The 26,200-nt window shown below is 37.6% G+C and overlaps 1 protein-coding gene across 13 annotated transcripts in view; it reads left to right on the top strand.

Annotated features, from left to right (window-relative positions):
- Positions 1-26,200, top strand: part of AHI1 (Abelson helper integration site 1) — a 227,252-nt gene that overhangs the window by 32,919 nt on the left and 168,133 nt on the right. For all 13 annotated transcript variants that reach the window (XR_004676571.1, XR_004676570.1, XR_004676572.1 and 10 more), the window contains 5 exons: positions 4,923-5,018; positions 10,831-11,016; positions 12,118-12,270; positions 16,174-16,306; positions 20,509-20,632. Coding sequence is in view for 9 of the 13 variants with exons in the window: in XM_034990728.1 (XP_034846619.1) it covers positions 4,923-5,018; positions 10,831-11,016; positions 12,118-12,270; positions 16,174-16,306; positions 20,509-20,632 (692 nt within the window). In the remaining 4 variants the exon portion in view is untranslated. The remainder of the gene's footprint in view (positions 1-4,922; positions 5,019-10,830; positions 11,017-12,117; positions 12,271-16,173; positions 16,307-20,508; positions 20,633-26,200) is intronic.

Here is a 26,200-nt window from a genome sequence, read left to right as displayed (position 1 = left end):
TAAGGGTTTAACTTCTTCTTTGCAGATCCAGATGCCTTTTATTTCTTTTTGATATCTGATTGCTGTGGCTAGGACTTCTAATACTATGTTGAATAGCAGTGGTGATAGTGGACATCCCTGCCGTGTTCCTGACCTTAGGGGGAAAAGCTCTCAGTTTTTCCCCATTGAGAATGATATTTGCTGTGGGTTTTTCATAGATGGCTTTTATGATACTGAGGTATGTACCCTCTACCCCTATACTCTGAAGAGTTTTGACCAAGAAAGAATGCTGTACTTTGCCAAATGCTTTTTCTGCATCTATTGAGAGGATCATATAGTTTTTGTTCTTTCTTTTATTAATGTAATGTATCACATTGATTGATTTGTGGATGTTGAACCAAACTTGCAGCCCAGGAATAAATCCCACTTGGTCATGGTGAATAATCCTTTTAATGTACTGTTGGATCCTATTGGCTAGTATTTTGGTGAGAATTTTTGCATCCATGTTCATCAGGGATATTGGTCTGTAATTCTCCTTTTTGATGGGGTCTTTGTCTGGTTTGGGGATCAAGGTAATGGTGGCCTCATAAAACGAGTTTGGAAGTTTTCCTTCCATTTCTATTTTTGGAACAGTTTCAGAAGAATAGGTATTCTTTAAATGTTTGGTAGAATTCCCCTGGGAAGCCATCTGGCCCTGGGCTTTTGTTTTTTGGGAGATTTTTGATGACTCCTTCAATTTCCTTAGTGGTTATAGGTCTGTTCAGGTTTTCTATTTCTTCCTGGTTCAGTTTTGGTAGTTGATACATCTCTAGGAATGCATGCATTTCTTCCAGATTATCTAATTTGCTGGCATATAGTTGCTCGTAATATGTTCTTATAATTGTTTGTATTTCTTTGGTATTGGTTGTGATGTCTCCTCTTTCATTCATGATTTTGTTGATTTGGATCATTTCTCTTTTCTTTTTGATAAGTCTGGCCAGGGGTTTATCAATCTTGTTAATTCTTTCAAAGAACCAGCTCCTAGTTTCGTTGATCTGTTCTACTATTCTTTTGGTTTCTATTTCATTGATTTCTGCTCTGATCTTTATTATTTCTTTTCTCCTGCTGGGTTTAGGCTTTATTTGCTGTTCTTTCTCTAGCTCCTTTAGGTGTAGGTTGTGTATTTGAGACCTTTCTTATTTCTTGAGAAAGGCTTGTATTGCTATATACTTTCCTCTTGGGCCTGCCTTTGTTGCATCCCAAAGATTTTGAACAGTTGTGTTTTCATTTTCATTTGTTTCCATGAATTTTTTTAATTCTTCTGTAATTTCCTGGTTGACCTATTCATTCTTTAGTAGGATCCTCTTTAGCCTCCATGTATTTGAGTTCTTTCTGACTTTCCTCTTGTGATTGAGTTCTAGTTTCAAAGCACTGTGGTCCAAAAATACGCAGGGAATGATCCCAATCTTTTGGTACCGGTTGAGACCTGATTTGTGACCTAGGATGTGATCTATTCTGGAGAATGTTTCATGGGCACTAGAGAAGAATGTGTATTCTGTTGCTTTGGGATGGAATGTTCTGAATATATCTGTGAAATCCATTTGGTCCAATGTGTCATTTAAAGTCTTTATTTCCTTGTTGATCTTTTGCTTAGATGATCTGTCCATTTCAGTGAGGGGGGTGTTAAAGTCCCCTACTATTATTGTATTACTGTCGATGTGTTTCTTTGCTTTTGTTATTAATTGACTTATATAATTGGCTGCTCCCATGTTAGGGGCATAGATATTTACAATTGTTAGATCTTTTTGTTGGGTAGATCCTTTAAGTAGGATATAGTGTCCTTCCTCATCTCTTATTATAGTCCTTGGTTTAAAATCTAATTTGTCTGATACAAGAATTGCCACCCCAGCTTTCTTTTGGTGTCCATTAGCATGGTAAATGGTTTTCCACCCCTTCACTTTCAATCTGGAGGTGTCTTTGGATCTAAAATGAGTCTCTTGCAGACAGCATATTGATGGGTTTTGTTTTTTTATCCAGTCTGATACCCTGTGTCTTTTGACTGGGGCATTTAGCCCATTTACATTCAGGGTAACTATTAAAAGATACGAATTTAGTGCCATTATATTGCCTGTAAGGTGACTGTTACTGTATATTGTCTGTGTTTCTTTCTGGTCTATGTTACTTTTAGGCTGTCTCTTTGCTTAGAGGACCCCTTTCAATATTTTTTGTAGGGCTGGTTTCATGTTTGCACATTCCTTTAGTTTTGTTTGTCCTGAAAGCTTTTTACCTCTCCTTCTCTTTTCAATGACAGCCTAGCTGGATATAGTATTCTTGGCTGCATATTTTTCTCATTTAGTGCTCTGAATATATGATGCCATTCCTTTCTGGCCTGCCAGGTTTCTGTGGATAGGTCTGTTGCCAATGTTTCTACCATTGTAGGTTACAGATCTCTTATCCCAAGCTGCTTTCAGGATTTTCTCTTTGTCTCTGAGACTGGTAAGTTTTACTATTAGGTGTCGGGGTGTTGACCTATCTTTACTGATCTTGAGCGGGGGTTCTCTGTGCCTCCTGGATTTTGATGCCTGTTTCCTTCCCCAAATTAGGGGAGTTCTCTGCTATAATTTGCTCCAATATACCTTCTGCCCCTCTCTCTCTTTCTTCTTCTGGGATCCCAATTATTCTAATATTGTTTCGTCTTATGTTATCACTTATCTCCCGAGTTCTGCCCTCGTGATCCAGTAGTTGTTTATCTCTCTTTTTCTCAGCTTCTTTATTTTCCATCATTTGTCTTCTATATCACTAATTCTCTCTTCTGCCTCATTTATCCTAGCAGTTAGAGCCTCCATTTTTTATTGCACCTCATTAATAGCCTTTTTGATTTCAACTTTGTTAGAATTTAGTTCTTTTATTTTTCCAGAAAGGGTTTCTCTAATATCTTCCATGCTTTTTTCAAGCCCAGCTAGTATCTTCATAATCGTCATTCTGAACTCTAGTTCCGACATCTTACTAATGTCAGTATTGATTAGGTCCCTGGCAGTTGGTACTGCCTCTTGTTCTTTTTTTTTTGAGGTGATTTTTGCCGTCTGTCATTTTGTCCAGAGGAGAATAGATGAATGAGAGAACAAAATGCTAACAGGGTAACAACGACCCCAGAAAAATATACACTGAACAAATCAGAAGAGGTCTGAAACTGGGAAAAAATAAAAGGGAAAGAAAGAAAAAGATTAAAAAAAAAAAGAATATGATCAAATATGGTCAGGCTGGTGAGTAGATCAGTGCCACACACTAGATTTCAAGCATATTTTGGTCTGTTAGAAGAAACTGCCTCCCAAAATTTTAAAGAAAGAAAAGCTTATGTCTGTACAAAAATAAGGGTAAATACGATGAAGGGATAGAATATGATTGTAAAGATGAAAATTATAAAAGATTTTATAAAAGGAATTGATAAGTTGGTTGAAGAAAGAAAGAAGAGAAATTAAAAATTAAGGAACTTCCATACTGTTTTCCAGAGTGGCCGTTGCTTCTTAAGTTTTAACATAATATGTTATTGTCTACAAAACTACTTTTGATTTCAACTTTTAAGGGTTTATTAAGGACAACTTGGTATCTATCAGAAGTCTTTAAAATCATTATTCCACTTCTCAGCATTTCTACTAAGGAAAAAATTACAAGAACACAAAGACGTGTGTGCAAGAATAAACACTTTAACAGTAAAAATTTTAGGGAGACAAATCTCTTCAATCAGGAAGAGATTTGGTTATGTAAATAATAGTTTTTATTAAATTTATGGTATTTATAATACCAAACTATATTAGGCAGACATTAACATGATGAAATATGTATGTATGTATTGGCTTGAAGAAATATTCACTACATGGTATATAAAAATAGTTTGCAAAATAGCATTGGATTGTAGTAACATACATATATTTAGGAATGCACAGAAAAAGGTTTAGATATAGTGTAAACCAGATGTTAATGTTGATCATGTATGGATCTGGATTACAAGTTGTTTTTACTTCGTTATATATTTTTCTTGTATTGTTAGTGTTTTTTCACTGAGCAGCTATTGTATCTGAAGACAGATTTAAGTATAAAAGAAGAGGGATGAATGGAGTCCATATTATTTTTTAAGCTATCTATAAAGATTTGTTAGCTCAGCTTTTGAGAAGTGCCAGTAAGGAAAAAGTGATAGTCTCTGACAAGTACCTAGAATACAGGTGGTGTCTGTGGCAGGTTTGTTCCAAATTCCGTGAGTTTTAACATCCAGACAGGATGGAAATATGAAGGAAATCCTCTTGAGAAGCCTAATGACCGCATATATCCAAAGAGAAAATCCCCAACTTCAGAAAGGTGATGTAAGGAAGGACCCAGATGTAAGATCATGAGTTTTTTAAACAATCATTTGAAGTCTGCATTCATACATTAAAAAAAAAAAAAAATTAAATGTTAAGAATTCTATGACTGGTATATTTGTGCCTAGACTATATTTGAGGTAATTAATACTTGGTCTTTGACATGAAGTAAATCTTAATAAATGATTTATTAATAAAAAGGTGGTCAAAAAATGGACCCTCACTAACAGGATGACTTAACTTAAAGGTGAATGAGGTAAGAAATGCTTTTCTTGGGCGCCTGGGTGGCTCAGTTGTTAAGCGTCTGCCTTCGGCTCAGGTCATGATTCCGAAGTCCTGGGATCGAGTTCCACATCAGGCTCCCTGCTCGGCAAGAAGCCTGCTTCTCCTTCTCCCATTCCCCCTGCTTGTGTTCCTGCTCTCGCTATCTCTCTCTCTGTCAAATAAATAAATAAAATCTTTAAAAAAAAAAATGCTTTTCTTCCCTGTGAAGAAAGCACCTTTTAAGTGTACAACTTATTTTTTTAATTTCAATAATATGTTACTAGAAAATATTAAATTTTAGGTAGGCTAGTATTCTGTGAAGTAATTTTTTATACTTATTTACAGATACTTGATTTCTTAAGCATGGATGAAATTAGGAATAATTCTGAAGTTCAAAACCAAGAATGTGGCTTTCGGAAAATCGCTTGGGCATTTCTCAAGGTATGTTTTTCACCCATTTTAAACGCTTTAAAAATCATCTTCAAATCTGATTGGCTACATTTTCCCAAGTCCGTTTGGTTTCATATAAGGACTCATGATCTAAGATTGCAGTTGTGAAGAATTGTTAATGCAAGCTAAGGTGATACTCAGATTCTTAAGTATCTACTGAGTGTCTCGTGTGTGCCAGATACACTATTTGATTCTGAGTATGTAGTGCTGAAAAAGATACACAAGAACCTGCCATCATTTATTCAACTTAAAAGATACTTATTAAACCCTTTCTGTGTGCCAGCAGTGATTCAAGTCAGTAAACAAGAAAATAAACTCCTTGACTTTGTTTACTTCATATTTTAGCAAGGAAAGCAAATATAAAACAATTGTTTATAGAGTTTATCATTTTTGCAATTTTTATAAATACTGTGTGGAGGTCAGGGAAAGATTTCCTAAGGAAGAGGCATTGAACCTGAGTATTAGCTAGATGATAGCAGGGGGGAAGAGAGAGAGTTATGGGTAGATAGACGGTATCATATTTGCAAAGACATGATGTTGGAAGGAGTGAGATACACTCAAATAACCAAAAGACCACTGAGATTGGAGGACAGAGACTGAGGGAAGAAATGGTATCTGAAGAGATTGCTGAGTAGACAGGGTCTTGATCATGCAGTGATCTTTGCATTAGTCTTTGAAGCCATTATAACAATAGGAAGTCAAAATAGAATTCTAAAGAACAATGGGAAGCCATTATAGGATTTTAAACAAAAGGGTAGAATAATCTGATTTAGGTTTAGAAAGATGACTTTGCTTGATGGAGAATGAATTAGAGAAGGTGTACATATATATATAGTGGAAGATTATGGTTGAAAATTCTTAGAGTAATCTTGGTAGGAAATGATGGTGTCTTTAACTAGAGTGTTTCAGCAGAGATGAAAGATGTGATAAGTTGATTTTTACAAAAGGGAAAATTTTAATTTTATTTATTTTTTATTTCTGGTATCCTTTATTTCTGACTTCAAATATAAATGAGTTATAAAAAGTCTTGAATTGGGGCTCCTGGGTGGCTCAGATGGTTAAGCATCTGCCTTCAGCTCAGGTCATGATCCCAGGATCCTGGGATCGAGCCCCACATCAGGCTCCTGGCTCAGCGGGGAGCCTGCTTCTCCCTCTCCCTCTGCCTCTCTCCCTGCTCATGCTCTCTCTCTCCCTCTCTGTATCTCTGTGTCTCAAGTGAATAAATAAAATCTTAAAAAAAAAAAAAAGTCTTGAATTCACCTATTTTGTACAATTTATAAAAATTTTCTGTTTGTGTATCCATCTATTCAACAATATTAAGTGTCTATGAAATGCCAGGCACTCTGCTAAATACAGAGCATTCATAGATAAATTAGACATTGTCCTTGACCTACAGTTCAATTTCTGTATAAACATGTTACATGATTATATGCTATAGAGTGGGTGCTGTGAAAACCCAGGTAAGGCACTTAATTCACATTGGGGATTAGAGAGATGCTTTAGAAGAGGTGCAGTTTGGGACACCTGCATGGTTAAGCAGCCTCTTCTTGGTTTCATCTCAAGTCATGATCTCGGGGTCATGAGATCCAGCCCTATGTGGGGCTCTGAGCATGGAGACTGCTTGGGATTTTCTCTCCCTCTCCCCCTACTCTGCTTCTGCTTGCATGCACTATCTCTCTGAAAATAAATAAATCTTAAAAAAAAAAAAAAATAGCTGCTGTCTGACTGCTGAAAGGAAGCCAGATTGGCTGTGGGAGGAAGTAATCAGAGTGGACTTAGGAATCCCTTGGTCCAGTATAGCTTCTAAAATCACCCTTTTGTAACCTGTTATAACTTTTTTGTATCCCCTTCATACTGCTTTTGAGAAAAAAGAGCAAAAGCCAAAAAAAGGTTGCTTTCATATAGCAAATGCTGTCATTGTGTGGTCTTATTAGAAAACACTTTTGTTCCTTTTAAAAATGCTAAGATTTGGAGCGCTTGGGTGGCTCAGTCAGTTAAGCATCTGCCTTCGGCTCAGGTCATGATCCCGGGGTCCTGGGATTGAGTCCCACATCGGGCTCCCTGCTCAGCGGGAAGCTTGCTTCTCCCTCTCCCACTCCCCCTGCTTGTGTTCCATCTCTTGCTGTGTCTCTCTTTGTCAAATAAAAAAATAAAATCTTAAAAACAAAACAAAAACTAAAAAAAAAAATGCTAAGATTTGTGCAAAACTGCAGTAATAACTACAAACTGCACTTGGAAAACAATGTCTTATAGCATCTTTACCTTTAAGTGTGTATAGACTTTTATTTATCCATTTTATGCCATTGGCAGAAATGGCAAATCAGAAATTCTCCCATCTCTACCCCCTGCTACAAAGGGTAAGTATTCTGTCTACTTCCTCTATTTTAACACTTCTGTATCACCTTCATAGATTGTAAGTTTTTCAAAGTCACTGGTGACTTCTTTTTGGCAAATTTGCTGAACGTATTTTAGTCCTTATTTTACCAGATCTCTTTGCATTTGTTATATCACTCTCTTGAAACTCTCTCTTTTTTAATTATTACCAGCTCCCAGCATATGAGTGGCACAGGGAAAATGTTCAGTGAATGTCTGTTGAGAGAATTAACAAATGTATGGACTAGAAAAAATCCATCTTTGAACGTAGCATGGGGGTGCCTGGGTGGCTCAGTCAGTTAAGTGTCTGCCTTCAGCTCAGGTCATGATCCCAGGACCCTGCGTCAAGCTCTGTGCTCAGCAGGGAACCTACTTCTCCCGCTCCCTCTGCCTCTCCCCTCTGCTCATGCTTTCTCACTCTTTCTCAAATAAATAAATAAATAAAATCTTTAAGAAAGTAGCATGAATCAAAATAAAATTTGTGTTAATACCTATACCGTTGGTTCCAGGAATGTCCTAGATAATTGAAAAGTTACTGTAGTGGTCCAAATAAATCCCAAAGGACCCTACCCAGATATAAATGAGACTTTATCTTAATTTCAGCTAGAGACACTTTTAATTCATTTAGCACATATATATTACTATTCTTTTATATTATAAAATAATAAAGTTTTATTTAGCCACATTCTACATTATATAATTGTAACCATAATGACAGGATCTTGGCTGATCTTCATCATTTAGTCATGCTAAGCATCATACTTGTGTAAACTAGATTGCCTGGTGAGTATTAAAACAACCTATAGAAAGTATGATTTAGAAGGGGGGAATAATATCTCCTTATAATAATATTCTCTTATGATAAGCTTCAGGCAGATAGGAGTAGGGTTTATGAAGGAAGTCTCAAGGGCTTAATATTTAATTACTGAACACTTCTGTTACTCTTTTGAAACTGTTCTTTATCCCTGTATATCATAACCTGGATGTTGGTTATGGGACTACCTTTGAAAAATCCTAATTCAGCAACCATTTATCACATGAGATTTGTAGACCCTGCCCAGGAACCTGTAGAATTTATTCAGCAGAAGCAGTACCCTGCTCCATGTGCGTCTGTTCAGGTGATCAGCTTACCAAGCATATTAGGCCGTCCCCCTTGGAAACAGTGGCCTCGGGCCAGCAGCTGCTGCAGCAGCCTGTGTTCCCTCCTGCTCCGACACCGTGGCCCTGTTGTCTGGGATTTCTGCGGCCATCCTGTGGAACCCTGGGACTTCTCTCAAGCTTTATGAAACCTTCGCTATTTTTCCCTGCATGACAGTGTTCTGTCCTGTCTGTCATGGGAGTTCTGCCAATTTTAATGTGATCATGGTATAAACAGTAAAATGATTTAAAAATGAAAAAAAAAAAAAAGCTTATGATCTCCATTGACTTTACATCCTCCCTTAGAAGGCTAGGGATGAAATGGGCTACATTTTTGCCAGCTCTGGTTATTGATGCCTCATTCCTGAACACACTGCAATCTGGATTTTGTTTCAGCTGTGAAAGTATCTCCAAACAAATAATCAGTGACTTCTATTTGCCACATTAGTGGGTGCACATTTTTCATTTATTCTTTTATCACACCTGTGTGTGCGTTTAATACCACTCTCTTGAACCTCTGATTCCTGGGTTTTCTTGACACCATCCTTTTGTACTTTTCCCTTTACCATTCCTTCAGTTTCCTTCATGGTATTCCACTCACCTCTCTCATATCAGTCCTACTCATGGTTTCAGCTTTATTCTATTTTTCTTAGACCGCTTTTCTTGCCTCTGCCTCAGATTTCAGATATTTCAACTTGGATGACCTATAAATATCTCAGACTTTAGCATCCTACCTAAATCCTTCACCCCGTCTGCTGCTTGAGTTGATAGCACTGCCATCAGCCCAGTCTCCCACATTTAGAGCCTTAGAGTTGCACTGTTCATTTTGGTAGCCTCAAATCACATGTGGCTATTTGAATTCAAATTAATTAATTAAAATTAAATATAATTAAAAATTGAGTTCCACAGTTGTACTAGTCACACTTCAAGTGCTCGATAACCGTATGTGACTAGTGTATCTTGTACTGGGTACCACAAGTATAAAATGCTCACATCATCACAGAAAATTTTATTGGACAGCACTGCCTTAGAGTCTTTCCTAAATCTTCCCTTCTTTCCCTTTCCAAGTGGCATCAGTCAGTAACAGCTACTGAATATTTTCCCTGCACTCAGTCCTTGTTCTCCTAAGCTGTCACCTTCATGTTCTGCCTCAACTGCTGCAAAAGCTTCCAATTGTCTCCTCCGAATTTGTAGAGGACACAAAGGTTAACATGACATTTTCTACTTAGTTATAGTCTAGTGAAAGGGGCCTTATTTTGAGTTGGTGAGATTTTTATTTTTCTCACAAGCATCTCCATTTATTTAGCTTAAATATAAGTTGTTTTAGTTTTTTTTATTGAATAGCCCTTTTTAAGAAGGTAGACTAAAACATTTTTAAAGGTAATGAATGCCTTGAATGAGTTTATGTTAATTACCTTTTGAAAATGATTTTGACTTTTTAAAAATTAAAACATTGAAATATTACCATTAAAGGGGCGCCTGGGTAGCTCAGTCAGTTAAACAACAGACTCCTGATTTTAGCTCAGGTCATGATCTCAGGGTCCTGAGATTGAGCCCCATGTTGGGCTCTGCATTGGGTGTGGATTCTGCTTAAGATTCTCTCTCTGCGCACCTCCCTCCACTTGTGCGCACGCATGTGCACTCTGTCTTTCCTCCCCTCTCCTGTGCATGTGCTCTCTCAAAAAAATTTTTTTTAAAATGTTCATTAAAAATACTGATACTAAACAAATGGAAAATTTCTTTCCGTGTTTAAATGTTATGCGTTTTAACTTTTATCACTGTTGTTTCAAATAAAGGTATCTTGATTACCTCCTTTGTGCCAAGTAACCTCTGACACAGTAATGTAAATGCTTTACCAACAGCCTGAACTTGTACAGGCCAGGCAGCTATCAGGAGAATATTTAAAAAGTAATTTGGGTTGCACAATTCACAGCGCTCACCATAGCACATACCCTCCCCAGTGTCTATCACCCAGCCACCCCATCCCTCCCACCCCACCCCCCACTCCAGCAACCCTCAGTTTGTTTCCTGAGATTAAGAATTCCTCATATCAGTGAGGATATTAACATAACAATAAAAATTTTTTTTAAAAAGTAATTTGTGTTACCTTTTGTCAAAATGATCTGGAATTGTGTTTAACCAACTGTGTCAGTGTTCTTTGCTTTATATATCTAAGGAATTTCAGCATGCCATATTAATCTTTTTAAAATGAGTTTTTGACTATATGCTGTTGCTTTACTGGATGTATTTATTTTCAGTGAAAATAACATTTTATTGGAATTCTTATTTTAAGCTTCTTGGAGCCAATGGAAATGTAAACATCAACTCAAAACTTCGTTTGCAGCTGTATTACCCACCTACTAAGCCCCGATTCCAATTAAATGTTGTTGAGGTTTTTGAATGGTGGTCAAAATATCCAAGAAATCGTTATCCATCAACATTATACGTAACTGTAAGAGGATTGAAAGTTCCAGAATGTGTAAGTTAATAGCACGTTCTCTGTTGTTGAAATTAAATGGTGATGTTTTTCATTTCTAAAAAGATAAGGTCTCTAAAATTATTTTAATAGATATCTAGGATATAAAAGTATTTTCAACAATTATGTATAAGGCCTATACTAGCTAATATGTAAAAGATACTTAAATGAATATTAATTACTAAATGTAAGTTTTGGTGTTAGGAGAATTTTTTAAAAATAATATTGGCTTTTAAAAATTAAAGATAAAAGAATGATGTAAAGTAGGTGTTGACAAATATTTTCTGTAAAGCCCAAGAGTAGTTAATATTTTAGGTTTTGTAGACCATACAGTTTTTGTTGCAACTACTCAGCTTTGCCTTTGTAGCGAGAATGTGGCTATATAGATGTATGTAGGCAATGCTAAACAGATGGGTGTGGATGTGTTCCAATAAAACTTTATTGGGAAAAACAACAAGCTACATTTGGCCCAGGCATTTGCAGGACCATGATTTACAGGCACACTTTCCACAATATTATTTAAATAATCAGTAAATAATGTTTCTACTACTGTTTTCCACAGATTAACACTATGAATGATTTTAGCAAAGAATTGGTTCTTAAACAAAACTTTTGTTTTAGACAATAAGGTATTTCAGGACAGTTGCGTATTCTGTAAGTGATATTATTAGTGTGACTACAGCGTTGGTTTGCATTAATTTGAATGGAGTTAACTCTTTTTAGAGAAGGAAGATTTAAAAACTAGGTCTTTATGATACCAGTTTTGTAATATTAAAGCGAGGGATACCATGGTGTATCAGAGCTGTGACACAGCTGGTAGGTATTAGTGAAGAGGCAGAAACAAAGGGATAGAGTTATTAAAACCATTTCATGTAACTGGTCGAGTTCTGTTTTTTCCCTCCCAACTTTTAAGGCTTTTTGGTTATAGACCAAGAACCTTTTATCTTATTTAGAATAATGTACATACAAGTAGAATGTTTTTCTGGTTACATTTTGAAAACATTTCCACGTTGTTTGTTTCAGTATTTTAAAAACCCTATATGCTAGAAAAGAGAAAAAGGTTAACTTGATATTTACATTTTCTCATCTTCTATACACATTTAGATAAAGCCATCTTACCGTTCTGTGGTGGCTCTTCAGGAGGAGAAAGGTAAACCAGTGCACTGTGAACGACACCACGAGACCAGTTCAATCGACGCAGAACCTGGACTAGAAGATTCCAAAGAAGTAGTGAAGTGGACACGACTACCTGGGCAGGTGAAGTGCTTGATTATTCTCAATTCATTTAGAGATGCCCTTACTTATTTTAAAAGCTCCAACAGCTCTGAGGGTAATTAACTTGCTACTTGAAACTTTCAGATTATCCTTGCTTTTAACCACAATCTTGTCTTTCGGTTAATTTTTTTTTTTTTTTTTTTAAGATTTTATTTATTTGACAGAGAGAGACACAGCGAGAGAGGGAACACAAGCAGGGGGAGTGGGAGAGGGAGAAGCAGGCTTCCCGCGGAGCCGGGAGCCCGATGTGGGGCTCAATCCCAGGACCTTGGGACTATGACCTGAGCCGAAGGCAGGCGCTTAACGACTGAGCCACCCAGGCGCCCCAATCTTTCCGTTAATTTACTTGATAATTAATAGTAGAGTGTGTATCACATAAAAGCACTATCTTGGGTTCTTTGTTTGGGGACTTGGGTTTGTTTTATCAGTTGGCTGGAGCTGCCAGAAAGAAATACCGCAGACTGGATGGCTTAAATAGGAGCTTACTCCTTCATAGTTCTGGAGGCTGAAGTCCCAGGGTTAAGGGTTAGCAGGGTTGGTCTACTCTGAGGCCTTTCTTCTTGGCTGGCAGATGGCTGCCATCTTGCTCCTCTTCATGGTCTTTCCTCTGTGCCTGTAGATCCCTGGTGTCTCTTCCTCTTACAGGGACAGCAAATCTTATTAGGACACCACCCTAAAAAAAAGCTCTTTAAAGATTTTTACCTCCAAATACTGTTACATTCTGAGGTACTGGAGTTAGGGCTTCAACATATGAATTTTGGGGGACACAATTCAATCCATGATAGCAATAAAAAAACAGATTTTTGATGTTTTCAGAGGTTAATCTCTTAATGGGTTTTCTTAGTAAAATGGATTTTATTTAAAAATGGATCTTTTTAATGGATTCATGAGATTTTTTTTTCAGTCCCCAGCTTCTTCACAATGAATCACATTTTGATGAAAATATATACATGTATGGTTTTCTGTCACAAGTTGAGGAGTATTTAAGCTTTTACTAATGTTTTCCTTCCTGGTTAGCATATTTTGCAGTAGCAAGAAGCATTGCTGTTAAGAGTTCTATAAATCTCTTACTTATTTCCACAAAGAGTAGAGTGGCTCATTTTATACATCTGAGCCATTTCCAGATGCAGTTTATGCAAAAATCTTAATTTATCCAAACATTCAGTATATACATAATAATAATTTTCTTAGACCTTTTTACATTATTTTGCATCACATTTGACCTTTTTGAGGCCAGTTTTACAGATATATCTTAAAGTCATTTTTAAGTACTTTGAACATAGTAACATGTAGAGAATAACACTTAGATTGTGCCCTTGGGGGACCTTCCACATCATTTGGGGAAGAAGGAAGTAGTTACAAAGTTGTTCACTGTCAAGTATACTGGAGAGAAGCCTTGAGGAAACACAGGCCTAAAAATAATTCCACAGATCAGCAGTTCTCAAAGTGTGATTTCGGAACTATTAGAAGACCTGAGACCCTTTCAGGGTGTCTGCAGAGTCAACTAATTTTTGTAATAGAATCATAATGATTCTAATTATTTCATTATGATTTAGTTTGTCTTTTTCACTTTCATTCTCTCAAGTATGCACTAGAGTTTTCCAGAGGCTAAGTGATATGTGATATCACAGGAGAGTGACTGCAGAAGCAATTATGAAAATCTGGCTATCTTTTATTAAGCCAGATATTAAAGAGATTTTCACAAGTGTGGAACAATTCTATTTTATGTAGTTATCTTTCATAAAAAGACTAATGTCTCTATGTTAACATTTAATAGGTTTGCTGTTTTTTCTAATGAATTAAGGAATGTTTTTTAAATTTCTCAGTTGTAATTTCTAATATGATAAGTATCTGTGGTTATATCCACATACAAGTTTTTTGGGGTCCTCAAAATTCTTTTAAGACTGTAAAGCCATCCTGAAATTAAAACAGTTTGAGAATTGCAGACATGAAGAAGGTGAACTGGAGTGGAAGAAGAAAGGTTCATTCCACAGGTTGATAGACTTTAAAGGCGGCCAAGTTAAGGGTGGGAGAAGAAGGACAGGCAAGGGTATTTCATATGCGGGCAAAGTTGTAAATACATGGGAATGGACCTGTTGTATTCATCAGGCACTCAAAAATTTGGCTGACTGGAAACCAGTTTGTGTAAGAGATAAAGTGGTATGATTGATTGGGCCCACATTGTGGAGTATCTTTAATGGTAGCCTAATAATTGTGTGGGTTGTGAGAACTAATGGAGAGTCTGGGTGGGAGGGGCGTGTGATAATAGTCAGATTTTAGAACACGTTAATACTGGCAGTGGCATGTTGGAGATCTTGAGGTGGGATACGTCAGGATGAGAGAAACTGACGAGATAGTAGCTCTAGTTATTAGTAGTGAGATGAAAAGGATCTAACCTTGGGATAATGATAGTAAAAATGAAAAGTAAGAGATGAATGCGAGAGAAAGATAGGATGAACAAGCACAATTTAATGACTGACAAGATAGTAAAGAAAGGGAAAGAGTCCAAGGTGTTGAGGACCTTTATTATTAAACGTTCACTGAGTGCCTGTTCTGAGTACAGTGTCAAACCCTGGGCATACAGAGAAGGTGGTGGTGGCTTCAGTGATTTCAGCTTAGGTGGTGAGGCAGAGTTTTCTTGCGTGCGCCCCCTGCTCTAGGAGCAGTGGCAAGTGCTTGTAAAAAGCTCCTGACTTTTCCTTCAGTTTTTCTCCTCTTTTTCTTTCCCTCTTCCTTTTCTCAATCATCGGGGTGGAAAATGAAGGGAAAAGATGGGTAGCATGGTGTCCCATACCTTGTTGATATTATATAATAAATAATAATAATAAATATCTGTTGAGTATTTCACCATCCCAGTAGCTGCTTATAATGTTTCCTGCTAATAATGCTGCTGAATCTTGATGCTACTAGTAAAACACCTGGTCCCTGTCCAGAAAGCAGGCTCTTGAACTAAGAGTCTTTGACTAGGCCCAGTAAGCTGGGCTTGACCCTCTGAATAATCCTGATTACTTGTATGTAGAAATAATGGTTATTTACACAGTGCTGTGGCAAATATATGAAAAGACATTTGCAAGGAAGTACCACATTCATCGCATACAGTAAAGGACCAATATGTTTAATTGAACTTTTGAAATAATAAACCCAGGAACTAAGGCTCACTGAAGTTTGGAAGAGATAGAATTAGGATAAATAAAAGTAGTATTTTCTACAGTAGATACTATACATGGAAAGTTTTGGTTTCATCTGGTAACAGGAAATAAAAACATAAAAATTATGATGAAATTTTAATAAAATTAGTGAATGAGAAACCAATAGGAGGTGATTACTTTGAAAATACCTTTCAGAAAGCTACCACAGATGATGGTTATTTTAAGAGATAAAAAAGAGAGAGAAAATGAACATTCATACATCCCAGGCTTAAGCTAGGCCCTATAAGGCATTTATGGTCTCAGAACAAGTTTATGGCTCAGCAAAAATCACTTATTAGGCGCTGTCATGTAATAAGGATGTGATATGACATTTTTTTGTGTGTGGCAATATACACACACACATATATACACACACGCACACACACGCCATAGTGACAGGTTTAGAGTACCAGATAATGAAATTTTCTATTCATATTTTAGGTGAATTAAGTACTAGTTAGACATGGACTATAAATTGACTTTATTTTATGGAGACCTGATTCTCTCTTTAGGAAATAAAATAATTTACTATAGCTTTCCATCATTCTGTTTACTTTCCTCTTTCTTTGCATCACAGTAAAGGGACTTAAAAAAAAAAAAAAAAAAAAAAGCTCTACCACTGCAGTAATTGAATTAACAACTAGCCTTCATATTTTAATGTTTCTTAATTTATTTTTGTTAAATGTATGTTTTTTAGGCTTGCCGTATCCCAAACAAACACCTCTTCTCACTAAATGCAGGAGAAAGAGGATGTTTTTGTCTTGCTTTCTCTCATAATGGAAGAATATTAGCAACAGCCTGTGCCAGCCGGGATGGATATCCAATTATCTGTGAGTAATAATTCTGTCTGTTTAATGTGATTGAAGTCTATGTGGAAGACATTGTTTGGTTTTTAAAATTCATTGAAATATTAATTTGAGTAACCCCCAGTTTTTTAATAATAATTTTACAGTTTTCTGTAAAATATATGTTCAGAAGTAGAATGAGAATAATCAAATGAAGGATGGTAAGTTTATTTTTAAAACGTAAGAGGATTTTTGTATTTTCTATTTTAAATATAGAAATTTAGAAACATGAAGGGATTCGTAAATCTCATGAGGCATATTAGCCCATTGTGGTCAGTTGATAGCAGTGGTAATTTAAATTATGAAAGCCCTCAAATTCCATATGCACTAGAACAGTGACAGCTAGCTCAGGAGCACCTAGCGAACCACTTCTCCTTATGGCAGCAAGGCAGCAGGGAGGCCCAAACTTTCAAATTGCCTTTAAAAAAAGAAGAAAGCCATGTTAAAAAGAAAAATTTCTGTAGCTTTAAGTGAGCATTATCTGCTCTTCTAGACTGAGAGGCATTAAATACTTGCCCTTATTTCTTGTGTCAGCTTCCTTAGCAGGAAGTAGCCTGCTCCTCCTGGGCATCTGCCCTAAGCGGTATTTTTTTTTTTTTTTAAGATTTTATTTATTTATTTGACAGAGAGACAGCGAGAGAGGGAACACAAGCAGGGGGAGTGGGAGAGGGAGAAGCAAGCTTCCTGCCGAGCAGGGAGACCGATGCGGGACTCGATCCCAGGATGCTAAGATGCTAGGATCGTGACTGGAGCCGAAGGCAGAGGCTTAACGACTGAGCCACCCACGCGCCCCAGCACTAGGTGGTATTAAACTTCCCTCAGCCTCACACAGGTTATTTCAGGTGATTTACTCTTTTAAGCAAGGACTCATAATTGGCTTGCTTAGCACTTATTAAATAAATATTCCTCCTCATGAAATAATGTTAGCTTTAAAAAACACTAAATTTGTAGTTTGATTACAGCCATGCTATTTTAAAAATTCACCGAAACCTATGCATGGAGGAAAAAAGATTCTTAGGAGACATACTGCATAGTATTAATAGTGATTTCTTTCTTTTGGGTAGTGAAAGAATTATTTTCATTCTGATTTATATTTTTAGCATTTCAGTGATAAATATATATTACTTTATGCTTAAAGAAATCTTGTTCAAAATGCTATATAAATTTAGACATACTTAATACTTAAGTCTCAAAGCACAGAGGAAGAATTTTTGTCTTTGGTTTCTGATTGTTGGGCTATGATGTGTCTGCTTGGAATTCGTTTAGCTTGTTGGATGTGTAGATTGCTATTTTTCACAAAATCAGGAAATTTTCAGTCTTTGTTTCTTCAAATTGTTCTCCTTTCTATTTTTTCTCTTCTGAGACTCTCATCATCTCTTTGTACACTTGGTGGTGTCCCACAGGTCCCTGCAGCTTTTTTCAGTTTTCTTCATTCTTTTTCTTTCTGTTCCTCAGGCGGCATAATCTCAAATGACCTGTCTTCAAGTTGAGTCTTCTGCCAGTTCAGATCTGTTAGTGAGCCCCCCTGGTGAATTGTTTATTTCCATTATTATACTTTTCAACTCTAGAATTTTGACGTTCTTTTTTTTTAAATAATTTCTGTCTCTTTATTGATACTATTTTTTGGCGAGAAATTATTCTCACACCTTAATTCTTTAGACATGGTTTCCTTTATATCTTTGAACATATTTATAAGAGTGGATTTAAAGTCTTTGTCTAGAACAGCATCTTGGCTCCCTTCTGGGCATTCTGTGGACTGCCTGGTTTCCTGTGTACGGCTCTACTTGACTGTTTTGGTTTTTTCATATCTCCATATTAACGTGTGTGGCAGGTCTGGAAATCGGATTCCTCTTCTTCCCCCTCCTTTGTACCTAACCACTCAGGATTTGCTGTTGCTGTAGTCTCTGCTCAGTTAGCTTGGTGGTCAGCTATGGTAGAGATTTTTAAATGCCTTGAGTGAGTAGATCGCCCAGCCTTTATCAAGCCGATCTGTGTGTGTTGGGATGCGCTCTTAACACCTCATGGCAGGCAATCTGCAACTCTGCCTTAGCCTGCACTTTCAGGTCAGTGAGAGTGAGAGAGGGCCTCTGGTCTTTTGTTCACATACCTGTGTCCTGCTAGGTTTCCAGGAATTTGTTGGATCTTTTCAAAGTCCCCTCTGGACATCTTATTCCCAGTTTTTTCCTTTTATGTTTTTTGCTCAGCCTCTCCTTAGCCTCAGTTGGTATCACTGCCTCATATAGTTGTGCCACTGATTATTTCAGCATGCACCCTGGGGTTAGGGTTCTTCACACAGAGCATGCTCTGAGCCAAGTCAAGTAAACCAAGCCCTGAGAATGGAGCCTTTTAGGGAACTGCCAGACTATCTTAATAGTGATAAGTATTGGGGATGGGGCTTTGGGGGAGCTTTTTACGTCTTCTGGCCCATCCCATGGCTGCTAGGCAGCCGGCTTTAAGTTGTGAGGCTGTTGGTTTCTAAAGCTACTGGGGAGCTTGGGAGAGGGAAATGGGAACATGGCAAGTTAAAATACCACAAAGCTCATGTTCTTACCAAGATTAAGCTCTTTTTCTGGAGTAAATGCTCCTCAGATTGTTGCAAGCCTTTGTTTAATTTGTAGAGTTCTGAAAAATTAATTTGGATAATTTTTGCAGTGTTCTCATTGCTTTTATCAGGGAGCAGATATTCTTTTTTTTTTTTTTTAATAGGAAGGACTTTTATTTTTTATTTTTATTTTTTTCCCTTTTTTTTGCCTGGATTTTTTTTTTTTTTTTTTTTTTATATTATGTTAATCACCATACATTACATCATTAGTTTTTGATGTAGTGTTCCATGATTCATTGTTTGCATATAACACCCAGTGCGCCATGCAGAACGTGCCCTCTTTAATACCTATCACCAGGCTAACCCATCCCTCTCCCCCCCTCCCCTCTAGAACCCTCAGTTTGTTTCTCATAGTCCATCGTCTCTCATGGTTCGTCTCCCCCCTCTGATTTCCCACCCTTCATTCTTCTCCTCCTGCTATCTTCTTCTTTTTTTTTTTTTTAACATATAATGTGTTATTTGTTTCAGAGGTACAGATCTGTGGGAGCAGATATTCTGAAGTCCTTTGCTATTCCAGAAGTACTTGTGTACTGCTTAGTATTTTAAAAGGCATTCGGTTTTACCACTAGGTGGAAGTAGAGTCTTGCAGACTTTGTTGTTCTGAATTAAGTCACTATCTTCGAAGATTTCATTGTGAACCTAACTTATAGCAATACTGCAGTGCCTTGTTTATCACATTGGGTCTCTGTTAATTCTCGTATTATATCATTTTAACATTAGAATTTTTTTCTAACAAGGGGTGCCTGAGTGGCTCAGCTGGTTATGCATCTTCATGATCCAGGTCATGATCCCAGAGTCCTGACTGCATTGGGCTCCCTGCTCAGCAGGGAGTCTGCTTCTCCCTCTCCCTTTGCCCTTTCCCTCAGCTGGCGCTCACTCTCACTCTCTCAAGTAAATAAATCAAATCTTTTTTTTAAAAAAGAATTCTAACAATAGCACAGTTTAAATTTCTTCTTACTTTAAATGGTTAAAATTTTGGTTGGAATTTAATTGATTTTCGGGCAAAGTAATATCTTATTCATGAAAGCCCAAATTATAGAATCTTCGAAGTGAATGGTAATTTAAATGCTATTTATTGGGGTGCCTGGGTGGCTCAGATGGTTAAGCGTCTGCCTTTGGCTCAGGTCATGATCCTGGAGTCCCAGGATCGAGTCCCGCATCAGGCTCCCTGCTCAGCGGGAAGTCTGCTTCTCCATCTCCCTCTGCCTGCCGCTCCCCCTGCTTGTGCTCTCTCTCACTCTCTCTCTCTCCCTGTCAAATAAATAAATAAAATCTTGAAAAAAAAGAAAATAAATGTTATTTATTATTTGATTAATAAATTGTCAAAGATTATTGGGAAAATTGCCTTGAAGAGATGAGAGTAATTGTAGCATATTAAAAAATTTTATATGTGTAAATTCTTGTGTCTGAAGGAAACGAAAAACTATTTTTAGGTAGACTTTGAGATTTTTTATGCTGAAAATACCTTTGGTGATAATATTCTTAGAGACTGTGTGCAAATTATTTTAAGCTATATATTTGTATATTACTGGATTAAGGACTCTCTGGCTGGAAACCTACTAATTTTTTAATATTTTATCTTTAGTATACGAAATTCCTTCTGGGCGTTTCATGAGAGAATTGTGTGGCCACCTCAATATCATTTATGATCTTTGCTGGTCAGACGATGATCACTATATCCTTACTGCATCATCTGATGGCACTGCCAGGTTAGTACACTCGAGAAGTACTTACTGTGTATGTTGTTTGCCATCAAGGAAAGCAAAGAGAATATAGAGTGATAGAACTCTTCTTATGCTTCAGTAATATTTTTGCTTATCAAGGGACTGTCATAGAGATGCATCATACAGACTGACTGATTAGATCAGTAATAGTGGGAAAACTTTTTCCTAAAGATGTTTTTATTAAATATATTTTATTTATGTAATACGTAAAGCTTCTAGTTCTCACAGTGTCCTTAAATGATCATTATGTACACTGATTAATACTGTACACTGTTTGACATAAGGTGAACAGTTGATATTTTTTCCTAGAATATAAGCTTTTAATGGTAGGGCTTCTGTCTTCCCTGTTAGCTGTGGGCAGGGGCCAGGCCTCAGTGATGCACAGTGCATCATAGACAGCAAGGAACAGAAACCTTGCCTAAGACGAAATGGTATAAGGGGAAGAATAACTATTAATTTATATGGAAAAATTTTTGAGTGTTCTCAGACCCCAAAAATAACCTCTCTCGGAGTTTTCGGATACCTTGGGAACATCTTGCTCTAAGGGATGCACAGAATCAATTGAGATAAAGCACAGATGTTGGGAGACAGAGTTCAGAGCTGTGGCAGCTTGACGTGGAGCAGCTGAATGTAGTGCACCCCCCTTCGCTGCTGGGGCTGCGCGCTCCCTCTGTGAGGGCTCACGGCAGAACAAGTGCTGAACCCGATTTTTGCTTTTCTCCTTTTCTCATTAAAGCAAAAATCCTCTTCAGATTTCTTCTGGTTAGTGAAAACAGGTGCTGACATAGGTCTTAGGTAAAAGCAAAGTGGTGTAATGCAGACTTTGAAAAGCAGGGGATACCGACCTGTTAAGTGAATATGTACCTTATGTTTTAAGAGTTTTATAGATTGTCAATATTGCATTTTTCAGAATGTCAGTTATAAAATAATTGAACCCTTTCCAACTTAATAAGTATCATAATAAAATTTTTTAAAGCTACTTTGTAAAATTTCCTTGACACTGTTTTAGCTGCTTGTTCTACCTTGTGTGTATTCTAAATGTATTACTAGGCAGTTTTTCAAGATGCTTTATATTATATATGTCATTTAATTTGATTCCAACAAATGTAGGTGGATACACATAAATCTTTTTTGATCTCTGTACACCAGGAAGCTGATATTTAGAGCAGTTTGGGATGCCCTCTTATTTACTTCTGCTTCCTGCTTTTTTAAGACACCTCTAGTGTCTGAGTCCTTTCTATTAATCTTATCAGCTTCCTTTTTAATATAAAATGTCTAGTTAAGATGTTATCATTACTGTTTAGTATTTAAATGCAAAAGATGGTGAGACTTGATTTCCTTCCCTGTGTAGCTGGGCACCTGCTGTTAGTCTCTCTTAATAGGATCCTTCAGAACCTCTGGTCTGGGGGCACCTGGGTGGCTCAGTCGGTTAAGTGTCTGCCTTCGGCTCAGGTCATGATCCCGGGGTCCTGGGATCGAGCCCTGCATCAGGCTCCCTGCTCGGCGGGAAGCCTGCTTCTCCCTCTCCCACTCCTCTGCTTGTGTTCTCTCTCTCGCCGTCTCTCTCTATCAAATAAATCAATAAAATCTTAAAAAAAAAAAAAAAGAACCTCTGGTCTGTTTGTTCTCTAAACAAAGCCATTCTGTCTGATGCCCAGTTGCACTAGAGAAAAATTCATAACCTTGCAAAGGCCTGACTGTGGATTTGTAAGTCTTAAAATCACCTGAGCTCTCATCTCAGCTGAGCAAGCCTTTTCCTTATCTTTATTATGCAGCTATCTTTTCTTACTCCTCTGGTAGCACATCCAAGCCTTATGGCACTTCGAGTTCTCTACACGGAGTCACATCTTCCCGCTTTCATTAGCTGACTGCCTTCAACTTACAGTGAAATTATGCCAGACATGAACTTTCTGTATCTGCCTCTGGTTTCCCACCCAATATCTATAAATGTACCCATCTTTATCTCTGTCCGCTGCTCTTAACAAATATGTATGGGTAAAGACACCTTTCCGGCCACTCTCTGACATGTGCTTTTAATCTCAGTCCTTCAATCTACAATTCTGTTTTCCTACCTCTCTTGTCTCTTCAATATCTTCCTTTCTATTGATTTTGTCCTCTCATCTTAAAAATATGCTCAGTTCTCCTTATCTTAAGAAATATTTTCCTCAGTTCTTCCTGCTCTCCAGACTACCACATTATTTTTCTTTCTACAACATCAAGAACATTCTGCACATGTTGTCTTCAGCTCAGCCCAGTGAATCTGGCTCTTACTCCCACCCTGCTAGATCAGCCTTCTTTACGAGGTCAGCAGTTTCTTGCTGATTTTCAGATCCAGTGGCCAGTTTGGGTCCTTACCCTGTTTGCTTTCACTGCAGTAATTAATTATTGACCAGTTTTAAAATATTTCCAACTAATGGTTTCATTAACAGTCTCTTCTGTTTGCTTTTTATGACTCTGGCCAGTTCTTTTTCCCTGTCTCTCATCCCTCTTCCTCTGTCTATTCTCTATAGATGTTCATTCCCAGAATCCTCCTGCTTGAGCATCTTCCCTGGTTTGCTGTGCTCCTCCTGGTCTTTCTCATCTTCGCCAGCTTTGACTCTCACTTCTATAGGCTGACTCCCACTTTTTTTCTGAGTTTCACTTCCTGTTACTCTGTCTGGACTGCCAGTGGCACCTCAGATCCAAAACCAGGCTTGCTGATCTCACCAAACTGCTTTCCTCTTTTAGCTCTCTTGTGGATTTTTTAATGGCATCCACCCTGTCTCCCGAGCCAGGAACCCAGAGTAGCACCCATTTCTTTTTTTCTTCCCACCGTTCCTTCCCATATCCAAGCAGTACTGTAGTCTGTCAATTTGCCCTCCTAAAAGGCTCACCATTCTATCACACCCTTTCCATCCTCACTGCTGTTACCTTCATTCAGGCCCTTGCTGTCTATCTCTTGCTTAAACTGTTGGTGTTAAACTTTCCCACTGCTCAGTCTCTTATTCTTCCATCTTACCACAACCCTCTTTCATAATGCCCTGATTTTCAAAAGTCTTTGATTCCCACAGCCCTTTTGAAAATGTTCCAGCTCCATAGCATGGCCTAACAGGCACATTTCTCATTGACCCTACATCCTTCTCCTGTGCACTACCATATACCCTCGGCCTCACCCACACAATCTTTTGAAATGCTCTTGGCATCTTACCCTGTTTGGTATCTCCATGCCTCCTCTTCCTGTGCTTAAGTGCCCTTTTCCTAGCCTTTCTGCCCAACTCAGTCACTCAGCAAACATTTAAGTGCCGTTTGTGAGCCGCTTTGGGCTCATAGTCATCATTTAAAACCCAGCTCAGATTTAACCATTTCTTGAAGTCTCTTGGAGTTTTCCACACAGCATATAATATATTTTAGTAAAGTATACTTTTTTCTTTATGTAGCTTTGATACTGATTGAGGGCTCTTTATATCATAAAAATATTTATTGTGTAGGATTAACTGAGTGAAGAGAGAAACATTGTGGCTAGAACCAAAAAGAGTAAGGTTTTTGAAAGAGGTGTAGGGACTACTTAAAATGAATAAGCTAAAGTCAAAGGAAGAGAATTAGAATTGCTAATGCTCTGAGTGGCAGAGGCATGAGCCTCTGGCCCCGTCTTCTCCTTCTGTCTTCCTGGTTAGTGTTAGTGGCTCCTTAGTAACTGTTTCCCACTGGTTAGCTCTTTGCCATGTGGGGTTAACTGAAATCTTCTTTAGTTATCTTCAGTACAATCTGTGTTTTTCTCTAACCAACAGCTCCTCATATAATCAGACTTTTTCGGCATGTAATGGCTCCCAGTTAGGCGCATATGTCCCCATGTTGCCCCTCATCGCACATACTGTTGTAACTGCATCTTTTTTCTTTCCCAATTCTAATAATTTGTGTGTGTGCCCATCTAGTCTTTACAGATTTGTGTATTTCCTTGTTCTTTGTAATCAGCCTGTTTTTTTCCCCAAACTCATTAATACATTTATTTTGTTCTTGGACTCGACCGTTGCTTGCTTGACTAAAACCCATCATTGATACCAGTTAGGTCTTTACATAAAAGTCTTCATTTTTATTTTATTTTATTTTTTAAAGATTTTATTTATTTGACAGAGAGAGCGAGAGAGCACAAGCAGGGGGAACAGTAGAGGGAGAGGCAGAAGCAGGCTCCCTGCAGAGCAGGGAACCTGATGCGGGGCTCGATCCCAGGACCCTGGGACCATGACCTGAGCTGAAGGCAGACGCTTAACCATCTGAGCCACCCAGGCGCCCCAGTCTTCATTTTTATTTTAAAATACTGTGTCTATTTTAATTGAGCTGCTTTTAAGATATGATTGTTTCATTTCTGCCTGTTATATAGTATTTCAAATAATACTGCTAAGATTTTTAAGCAAGCAAATGAAGTTTTTATCTTTTAAACAATCTTATTTTAATGATCTTAATCACAAATTAGTGATTTTGTTCTTTCAGTAAGTACTGTATTTCATGTAGCATATATTCATTGAAAGTATTACCATGGTAAAAATGTTTATGCACGGACACACGTGCTTTATTTTCACTTGAAAACATGTTCTTTCACTTCCTCCATTATTAGTTTGGATTCTTAGTAATTGAAGATCATATCCTGTATTTGAAGCAGCTGCTGAGAAAACTCACAGAATGTTATTCTTTTTTTTTTTTTTTTAAAGATTTTATTTATTTATTTGAGAGAGAGAGAATGAGAGACAGAGAGCACGAGAGGGAAGAGGGCAGAGGGAGAAGCAGACCCCCCACTGAGCAGGGAGCCTGAAGCGGGACTCGATCCCGGGACTCCAGGATCATGACCTGAGCCGAAGGCAGTCGCTTAACCAACTGAGCCACCCAGGCGCCCCACAGAATGTTATTCTTGAATGGCAACTGTATTTTTTTCTTTCATCCAGAATTTTGAAAAGGACTTAATTTGCTTTAGTTCTTAGGTCATAATTAAAAGAATGAACTATAAATCCCCCTATTAAAAATTAATATATTTTGGGGCGCCTGGGTGGCTCAGTCGTTAGGCATCTGCCTTCGGCTCAGGTCATGATCCCAGGGTCCTAGGATCGAGCCCCGCATCGGGCTCCCTGCTCCGCGGGAGGCCTGCTTCTCCATCTCCCACTCCCCCTGCTTGTGTTCCCTCTCTCGCTGTGTCTCTCTCTGTCAAATAAATAAATAAAAATCTTTAAAAAAAATTAATATATTTTTCTAATTTTAATAATTTAATCAAACTGTTTAAAATCCAGTGTTCCATACTCATTTAGCACCTTTCTGTTGCTAGATTTTGCCTATTTTTACACTGACTAGAAATGCAGAGTATCTAACATAACAGTTTTACCCCTTAGGGTTTATTCTTGTCAAGACTGAAGCAATGACAGTAATACTGCTTTTTAAAAATTGTTATTTAGAGGAAGAGATAGTAAAAGTGTTGAACATAAATTGGGTGTTTAATGTAAGACAGTCTGTTTTCTATCAAAATACAGTTATTTTAATCCTATTTTACTCAGGTATCATACAGTAATTTCAATATGGCTTTTAAGACTT

Source organism: Mirounga leonina, unplaced genomic scaffold, assembly GCF_011800145.1.
Source record: "Mirounga leonina isolate KUSES-001 unplaced genomic scaffold, KU_Mleo_1.0 Mir_53, whole genome shotgun sequence".
Taxonomy (NCBI): domain Eukaryota; kingdom Metazoa; phylum Chordata; class Mammalia; order Carnivora; family Phocidae; genus Mirounga; species Mirounga leonina.
The sequence above is the reverse complement of the archived record's forward strand: the minus strand, read 5'-3'. Positions and strand labels throughout refer to the sequence as shown.